The 10,105-nt window shown below is 40.3% G+C and overlaps 1 protein-coding gene across 1 annotated transcript in view; it reads right to left on the bottom strand.

Annotated features, from left to right (window-relative positions):
• Positions 1-10,105, bottom strand: part of arhgap39 (Rho GTPase activating protein 39) — a 43,544-nt gene that overhangs the window by 6,773 nt on the left and 26,666 nt on the right. The window contains exons 7-10 of the mRNA XM_051960156.1: positions 9,702-9,775; positions 6,575-6,774; positions 1,072-1,163; positions 775-944 (exon numbers count right to left, since the gene is read on the bottom strand). Of these exons, the coding sequence (XP_051816116.1) occupies positions 775-944; positions 1,072-1,163; positions 6,575-6,774; positions 9,702-9,775 (536 nt within the window). The remainder of the gene's footprint in view (positions 1-774; positions 945-1,071; positions 1,164-6,574; positions 6,775-9,701; positions 9,776-10,105) is intronic.

Below are 10,105 nucleotides of genomic sequence, written 5' to 3'. Positions count from 1 at the left end.
AATAGTCCGGAAATTACGGTAACAACTTTTGATAAGCTGTTCTTTTTAAAAGAAGAGCTGAAAAAGGTTTTATTGAATGTAGTCATTTTTAATTGCTTTATTTTCATACTTCTGGTTGTAGCTGAGTCATTAATGGCTTCAGGATGTACTGAATGCAAATATTTGTGTTTCTTACAAACCCTGGTGCAAATGGCTATCTCTGGTCATTTTTTACTTGATATGTGTAGAACAATTTTAAGCCTACAGTTGGTTAATTGTCCTGACCAAACCGCATGTCATATGTGATTTGTTTACAGTATTGGAAAGTTGAAAATCATTGTGTCTGTTCCTACAATTTCTAATTTATGAAAAATTGTGTATTGTTTTGATCCTTTAAACTAAATATGACTTTTATCAGCGCCATGAACACAGGTCTCAGTCACCCTCTACATATGCAAAAGAGAGCTATAGGACTTTCAGTTCAATTCAATTTTATTCATATAGCACCAATTACAGGTCAAACTGTCTTAAGATGCTTTACAGAACCCATGCCTGAACCCCCAGAGCCAGCCCTAAGGCACAGTGGCACGAAAAGCTCCCTTTTAACAGGGAAGAAACCTTGATCAGAACCTGACTCTTTATGTGGGGGGACCCATCTGACTGCTGGCCGGCAGGTTGAGAGGGACAGAAGAGGTAGAGGGGTGGAGGGGTGGGAGAAGAGGAGGGTGGGGAAAAAGGAACCTGGCTTCATAATTCTCTGCAGGCTGTGGTAATCTGTATGTTTGTGGATGTTACCTGTAGGAAGCGGATGAGGTAGCAGAGCACCAGTTTGTTGATGTGTGGGAGGCCCAGCACCACATTGACAGCTGCCTCTGGGTTGTCATAGTGATTGATACACTCCTCATAAAACTCGTGAGGGATCAGTGGCTCCTCCAGTTCCCTGTACCAGAGCTTCAGCAAAGACGCTGTGTGGACACACAGGACGATAACACAATGACACTTCTATGAAAGCACACCTGAAACCTGATTGAGAAATAAATAATAGTGTGTGTGTGTGTGTGTGTGTGTGTGTGTGTGTGTGTGTGTGTGTACCTGGAATGTGTGGGTCTTCCAGTCCAGTGGGGATTTTCCATTGATCTACTTGCAGCTTGAGGGCATTGACTTCATCTATGTCTCCTGGTACTCTGGACACCAAAGGAGACACATGGTGGTTACACATCAGCTCCCTGTCCTTCCACCTCACCTGTCGTCACCGTGTTATGAGCTGGTTTCTACATAGTTGTTGTGTATAAACACAAATCCTATCATCCTGTACCATCAGACAGTAGGTAGAGCAGTGTCAGGACCAGCAGGCTGTGCAGCACACTGCTATATGGCAGGTGGTGTATGTGTGTGTGTATTTGCATTCAGCTACAGACTGCTGAATACAAATACACACACACACACACACACACACACACACACACACACACACACACACACACACACACACACACACATGTTTGTACTTCTATCTTAGTGAGGACATCCATAGGCATAATGCATTTCCTCGAGCCTTACCCTAACCTTAACTATCACAACTGATTGCCTAACCCTAATCCTTACCCTAACCCTAACCAAACCTCAATTCATACCTGTTCTCTAAAAACAAGTCTTCACCCTCAAACATGGCTGTTTCAAAGTGAGGACCGGCCAAAATGTCCTCACTTTGTAAAAATGTCCTCACTTTGATAGTTAAATGCAGAAAATGGTACTCACCATGTAGCAAGTACAAGAACACACACACACACACACACACACACACACACACACACACACACACACACACACACACACAAATACATATTAAACACACAGTGGGCTGGGACCTGGAAATCTAGAAAATTTGACCCCCTCCAAATTGCTTTTATTTTAGTTTTTCTTATACACACGTGGACAAAATTGTTGGTACCCCTCAGTTAAAGAAGGAAAAACCCACAATTCTCACTGAAATCACTTGAAACTCACAAAAGTAACAATAAATAAAAATTTATTGAAAATTAAATAATCAAAATCAGCCATCACTTTTGAATTGTTGATTAACATAATTATTTAAAAAAACAAATTAATGAAATAGGGCTGGACAAAAATGATGGTACCCATAACTTAATATTTTGTTGCACAACCTTTTGAGGCAATCACTGCAATTAAACGATTTCTGTATTTGTCAATGAGCGTTCTGCAGCTGTCAACAGGTATTTTGGCCCACTCCTCATGAGCAAACAGCTCCAGTTGTCTCAGGTTTGATGGGTGTCTTCTCCAAATGGCATGTTTCAGCTCCTTCCACATATGTTCAATGGGATTCAGATCTGGGCTCATAGAAGGCCACTTTAGAATAGTCCAACGCTTTTCTCTCAGCCATTCTTGGGTGTTTTTGGCTGTGTGTTTTGGATCGTTGTCCTGTTGGAAGACCCATGACCTGCGACTGAGACCAAGCTTTCTGACACTAGGCAGCACATTTCTCTCCAGAATGCCTTGATAGTCTTCAGATTTCATCGTACCTTGCACACTTTCAAGACACCCTGTGCCAGATGCAGCAAAGCAGCCCCAAAACATTACTGAGCCTCCTCCATGTTTCACCGTAGGGACAGTGTTCTTTTCTTCGTATGCTTGGTTTTTGAGTCTATGAACATAGAGTTGATGTGCCTTACCAAAAAGCTCCAGTTTGGTCTCATCTGTCCAAAGGACATTCTCCCAGAAGCTTTGTGGCTTGTCAACATGCATTTTTGCAAATTCCAGTCTGGCTTTTTTATGAGTTTTTTTCAGCAGTGGTGTCCTCCTTGGTCGTCTCCCATGAAGTCCACTTTGGCTCAAACAACGACGAATGGTGCGATCTGACACTGATGTACCTTGGCCTTGGAGTTCACCTTTAATTTCTTTGGAGGTTGCTCTGGGCTCTTTGGATACAATTCCAACGATCCGTCTCTTCAATTTGTCATCAATTTTCCTCTTGCGGCCACGTCCAGGGAGGTTGGCTACTGTCCCGTGGGTCTTGAACTTCTGAATAATATGAGCCACTGTTGTCACAGGAACTTCAAGCTGTTTAGAGATGGTCTTATAGCCTTTACCTTTAAGATGTTTGTCTATCATTTTTTTTTGGATGTCCTGGGACAATTCTCTCCTTCGCTTTCTGTTGTCCATGTTCAGTGTGGTACACACCTTTTCACCAAACAGCAGGGTGACTACTTGTCTCCCTTTAAATAGGCAGACTGACTGATTATGAGTTTGGAAACACCTGTGATGTCAATTAAATGACACACCTGAGTTAATCATGTCACTCTGGTCAAATAGTTTTCAATCTTTTATAGAGGTACCATCATTTTTGTCCAGGCCTGTTTCATTAGTTTGTTTTTTAAAATAATTATGTTAATCAACAATTCAAAAGTAATGGCTGTTTTTGATTATTTAATTTTCAATAAATTTTTATTTATTGTTACTTTTGTGAGTTTCAAGTGATTTCAGTGAGAATTGTGGGTTTTTCCTTCTTTAACTGAGGGGTACCAACAATTTTGTCCACGTGTGTAGTAGAATAAAAATCCAGCTCAACAAAAAAAAATCAAGTCAAACGGTCTATTCTTTAAAAAGTGAGGCCAGTTTGAATCTCAGGAAATGACACATTCCAATTAGCTTTTCATTCTATTACTTTTTGAGAAATTAATAATTTTTACCTGAGATTTTAACAATATTCAGGTTTACCTGCTCCAAATTTTCTTAATTGCTTAAATTTAGAAGATTTCTGCAAAGTTTGAAAAAAATATAGTAAATTTTCACTTTTTTTTCTGAGACTATTTTCATGTACCACCCAGAATATTTTCACTTGCCATGAGTCAGATATGGGAAAGTATATATTTTCTGAAAGAATAGGATGTCAGGTGTTGAAAAATACAAGTGTCAGAAAATCTGGCTTATGGCAACTCTCACAGATCAAATTTTACTGAAGAAGGTCTAAGTTCCCCTGTGTGGACCTTGGGCGATTGATGTTAACACGTAAGTATTAGCTGTAAGAAATTTCCCAACAGAGGTAAACACCCAATGAACGTGACATTATGGAGTTTAAGTAATATCTTTGTGAATAATTCATTAGGTTACATGGTTAAGTTCAGAGAAAAGCCTTTATGTCCTGTGTTATGATAGGCCTATGGAGGATAACTAACTTCATGTTTCACTGTTATGTTTTTTGTAAAGTAGTCATTTACTCTGCATAGAATTAGTTAATAAAACATTTGAAGGCAATATCATGTCTCGCTTTTCAAATTTACGTTTAATCACCAAATTACATCGGTGGAACCCAACACTTATGTCTAGAAAAATCTCCCTGCAGCCTTAACTTTTTAATATAATTTAAAGATATCTTTTTAGATGTATTCCCAAGTATATTGCAGTTGAAATGAGCCCTCAATCACTACCAGGGGATGATTTTTAGCCAAGATATTACATTTTTTCCAAAAAATAAGCCGAACAGCCCACTGTGAAACAGTCAGTATTACAAGGTCATATACACCAACCAGTCACGAAAGTCACTGACATCAGGAACATCTTGAATCACAGTGATGCTGAGAAACTAGTCCAAACATTTGTGACTTCTAGGAAGGACTATTGTAATTCCTTTTTATCAGGATGCTGCAGCCAGAGTTCTGAACCATAACAGAGATCATATTTCTCTCCTGTATCAGCTTCTCTTTAATAGCTCCCTGTAAAATCCAGGATAGAATTTAAAATCCTGCTTTTCACATATAAAACTCTTAAAGACCAAGCTCCATATTATGTTAAAGGCCTTATTCTACCATATATTCCTAACAGAGCACTTCACTTTCAGACTGCAGATTTACTGATGGTTCTGAGAGTTTCCAGAAGCAGAATGGGAGGCAGAACCTTCAGTGATCAGCTCCTCTGTGGTGGAATCTGCTCCCAGTTTGGGTTCTGGAGGCAGACACCAGATTAGACTTAAAACTTTCCTCTTTGATAAAGCTGAGAAACCTCGTACTTGCTGAATGATCTTTCAATATTTATTCTTTACTTGCTCCCATCACTGTTTAACACCACCAGGGCTGCAGCTGAAATAATAAGGCTAAAACTGTCTTAGACGCCCAAATAATGCAGCCAAGCAATGCACACCAAGATAGCCCGGGCATGCTGAATTTGCTCAGAGAACTGTCCCATAAAATGGCTCAACAAAGAGCTACAAGTGTTGACCTGGTCTTCCAGATTTGTTTGAATACAGTCTTCCTCGTTATACTTTTGCTTTTTGATAATTGTACTATAAACCAACAATGTTGCATACATATTTGTAAATATTTTAAGATTGATTTGGATTTTGATTTTGTTTTTGCATTGTTAATGTAATGCGTTTTATATGCATTCTTTTAAATAATGAATGTTTTTTATGGACCAAGGACTACAGATGGAAATTAGCTTGAAGCTAAATCTGGTGCAGCCATCTTTTTAATGTAACTGCACGCTGTCCTTTTACAAATAAACTTGAAAGAAAGAAAGAAAGAAAGAAAGAAAGATCTCTCCAGGTACCAGAAGAAGCCTGATCCAGTGAGGTCCCAGCCTACCACCTGCAGGGATCTGCTGCTAAAGTCCAGTTGTCAGATACCAGAGGACACCCCCAGAGGTCCAGTGTTCATGCTCTAAATATATGCAATATTAGCTAGAGGGTTGTAATGTTGTGGTTGATCCATGTATATGGACCTGGATCATATTAGACACACACCTGCATTACCTTATCTCACAGGTCACTTTAACTTCATGTTAAATTCTGAGCTACCTCATCTGAAACAGGACTCATGTTCTCATCTATCAGCTCCCTCCTACCTGAACTCTCTCCTTCAGGTCTACTCTCCCTCCTGCTCACTACACTCGGCCAACAAAAGGCTCCTGATCCAACCACCACAACAGGTCTAGTCTATTGCTAGACTCTTCTCTTCTGTGGTTCTCTGGTGGTGGAACGAGTTACCAAACTGTTCCATCTGCAGAGCCTCTCTCAGTCTTTAAGAAAAGACTAAAAACCAGTTCTTCACTGAACACCTTTACACTTGGCAGACTGCAAAGAAAATCAAAAATACTGTTACCTCCCGCACTTCCTGCAGGCACACAGTCCTATTGTCACAATTAAACGTGTTTTATGGCTCTTATCCAGGTTGTTTTCTCCTGACTAGATCCTTGTTTGTGTTGGATCTACTCTCAGATGTACGTTGCTTTGGATAAAAGTGTCTGCTAGATGAAACTGGGCAAATAGTAATTTTAGAAATTTTCTTACAATGTAGTATCGAATGAAGAGTATTTATTGGATTAAAATGAAAATAAGGCTTTATTTGATTTGACTTGAAGTTGACAGAGAAAACATGTAGCCTGCAGGTTTTACAGTTTCCTACAGTAAAACTGGGATGCCTACAGATCTGGAAAAGCTGATACTTTTGGACTGATGCTTTAGATCCTGACGCCAATATTCAATGTCCACAATCTAACTATAATAAAATCTTTCTGTATTTTTTTTCTTTTCTTTGGCTTTCTTTTCACTGTGCAGTCCTCTCTGCCTTCTGCTCTTACTCACCTAAAGATGCCCTCTGTCTGGTCTCCATTGAGACCCAGAACCTCTTCAGAGAGGCGAGTCTGCACCCAGGGCAGCTGGCGGTCTGGATACCGCTCCTTCTGGAGCACCATCACTTCCTCCAGGGAGGAGCCAAACATGGAGGGACTGAAGATGGCATTCCTGGCATGCTTAATCTCTTCTATGCAGGGCTTCTGCAGGCCCTGAAGATGCACACGCACACGCACGCACGCACGCACACACACACACACACACACACACACACACACACACACACACACACACACACACACACACACACACACACACACACACACACACACACACACACACACACACACACACACACACACATAGAGGACTTAATGTTTGTACAGCAGGACGAATGAAGGGCAGCTTGACAACTTGAAGAATGTGGGTCAGAAAGCAGTGGGAGAAGAAGGCAGTAAAATTTTCGAATGTCAGTGAAAAACACATTAGTCTGTCTACAGGCTGTGCAGCTCATTAAGGTGCTGCTGAAGGGTAGCAGGTTAACACCAGTCAAACACTGCGGAGTCCTAAAAGTAACAAATCATCTCTGTTAGGGACCTGCTGAGGTTCTGCTCTTCATGCTGCACAGGCTCTGAGCCAAGCTGCAGCCTGCCAGCACACACACGCACACACACACGCACACACACGCATGCACTCACGCACTCTTGTGAGAATGCACTGCCAGAACCATGGAGACCTGTTGTAACAGCCATCACCCCTCTGGTGTCAGACCTCCACTGTGAGGTGTCACAGTTCTTTAAAAATGTGTTTAGGTTTTGTGCATTGTTACATTTAAGGGGCCAAACAAACTGCTGTGCTGAACACACACTGTTGTGACTGACAGCTGTGGGATCAGGCTTTGGATTCCTGATCACAGGGTTGGGGGTTCAAGCCCCAGCACTGCCAAACTGCCACTGTCACCATGAATATTTAAGTGTAAAACAGAGCAACTATTTCTAACCGTTGATGTGTAAATAAATCACATTAAACCTTCACAAAGACACATCCCATAGATTTACAGGTCTGCATGCTTGGACACAATGTCACACCTCTGGGAACTTAAACTCAATATCTGGAACCATGAGAACATTTCTGCTATCTTAAAGGAAAAGTCTGGTGATATATCTAAAACCAAGCCTAAACCAATAATACATGTAGCCCACTAGCAGGTACACTTCTGTGCTGTTGAGGTCCATTCTAGTCTAAAAACTATTTCAAACACATCAGTGAGGTTCACTGTTGTGCTGGGTGATATGTTCCTTCATTACCATGAACACACACAGTGTTGTTTAATTTGAACCAGTCCTACACTGTTTCTGCCAGAAATACTCACCAAGGTAGTTTAAGAAACCCTGTTGATTAAAATGTTAAAAGTAGAACCACTGGGCTTTAGGCTATGATTTCCTTTACAACATCAACATATGAATTAACAGATGTATGTTTTCAGTCATGTTTTTATATTCTGGAAGACATACTATGAGAAAATAAGCATTCAGTCCTAGTGTATTTCCACCATCACAGTTTTTCTCAGTTGCTTTGGTACATTTTTCAGATCACAACTGAAATTGTCAAAACTACTTCAATCTTCACATCATTGTGTCACTTGTGCACTAAAAAAAGCAGTTTCTCATTTCTTTGAACAAGTTGCATCTGCTTTGGTTCATCCATCCATATGATTCTGTACAATTCTCTGCTGTCTCCTACATTATCAGCTGCTTAAGTCATGATGATCAAAATACATTATAACGGATTTCTGTTGAATAGCCTCACCCCCCCACAACATTTAGGCATTAGTTCATCACATAAGTCTTTACATGCAAAATGGTTGAACAATTTGTCATAATATCCATCCATCCATTTTCTTCCGCTTGTCCGGGGCCGAGTCGTGGAGGCAGCAGGCGAAGCAGGTCGTTCCAGACGTCCCTGTCCAGGATATTTCTATACATTTCCATTGGACATTTTTAAAAAATCTGTCCTTAATTAGTAAATTGCTCCCAGGTGAATGTTGACTTTCTCTAACAAATGGAAATGTGTGAAGGGTTAGAGTTTTCTGAAATCACTCAAAGAAACAAGAGAAGATATTTGTGATGTGGATGAGAATTTGACAGGAACATCAGGAGGTGTAGGAAGACTGCACTGTAATTCCTACAGCACTGCATGTACAGTTTTCCCTAAGGAGATTGTCCTATGTTCACATTTCTACTTTTGTTGTTTTCTTTGTGTTATGCAGTGCTGTTTTCCTTTCTGTATCACAATGACGTGGTCTGTCAACAAATCACAACATAATCAGTAAAAGCATAAATGTGAATCCTGTCTAGTCTCTTGAAATCAATCTCCCACATACACTAAGGTGTAACTTACAATTTACAATAGCTGTCATCAAAACTTTAGCCATAGTTTGCATCAGAACATCCCTCCAGAGTCCACTGTCATAATGGCAACATGACTAAGCAATCTGACTGTCTTATCCACACACAATGACACAAGGACTAGTTATTCTGACGGCACTGACATGTTCATTGACAGATATTTACTTTTGAGAGATGAACTAAAGATTTTGAGCACAAGACTGGCTTTTGCAGATAATCCATGGTGTTTTGGGATTTGTACAAATTGTTTTGAGAAATACGCTTACTGTTTTGCAAATGTCACAGATGATTCAAGAAATGTACCAAAGCGACTGAGAAAAACTGTAAGCTGCAGATCCAGACTACCAGGGCTGCATACGTAACAAACCTATGGAGTCAGTCATGGCAGTTTACCTGTTTGGGCTGTCTGTATTGTTATTCCAGTCAAACATGTGAGGCTGCATTGTTGAAATATTACAACTAGTCATAGTGTAGTGTAGAGTAGATTCACAGTGACTGAACACAGGTGTAGGTGAGCTGGTGCACTGAGCTGCTGAGTGAGAATGATTCAGTGAAGAATCAACAGTGTATAGTTACATGTTAAGGCAGAAACGGATTGTTTTCATAGACAAAACTGCTAAACATGTAACTTTGATGAATAGAGATGAATGTTTATGGGTTTAATCAAGGACCAGAGCGTGACTTTTGACATCTCACATAACAAGAAAAAAAGATGCAGACTGCTTGCTTACCTTCTTGGCTCCAGTCAGAGCAGCTTTTGTCAGTTTCCTGTAGCAGTATTTAGCATAGCTGCTGATGGCCACACCTGATGTAACAGAAAAAGGCAACATATTTACACCATGACGGGACTGCCTTTTTGAGCATTTTTCCATGCATTTAAGAGGCAAAGTTTCAGCCACTTTAGATGTTTAGATTTTTCATCAGACAAAAATACCATCAGGGATGGGTCTAAATTATTTTTTTAGTAAGACAAAGCCAGTTCAGCCAGAGTCTGTAGAGGCAGTGATCCAATGAGCCTGCCCTCTACACCATAAAGTTTGTCTGGACTACAATAAGAGACAAAAAATCTTGAGACAGAAGGCCTACAGAAGAATCTGGGGAAGTTCTCCACAATGTCAAACACCCTACCGGTCAC

This window comes from Acanthochromis polyacanthus, chromosome 15 (genome assembly GCF_021347895.1).
Source record: "Acanthochromis polyacanthus isolate Apoly-LR-REF ecotype Palm Island chromosome 15, KAUST_Apoly_ChrSc, whole genome shotgun sequence".
Taxonomy (NCBI): Eukaryota; Metazoa; Chordata; class Actinopteri; family Pomacentridae; genus Acanthochromis; species Acanthochromis polyacanthus.
Note: the sequence above shows the minus strand (reverse complement) of the source record. Positions and strands in the feature narration are given on the sequence as shown.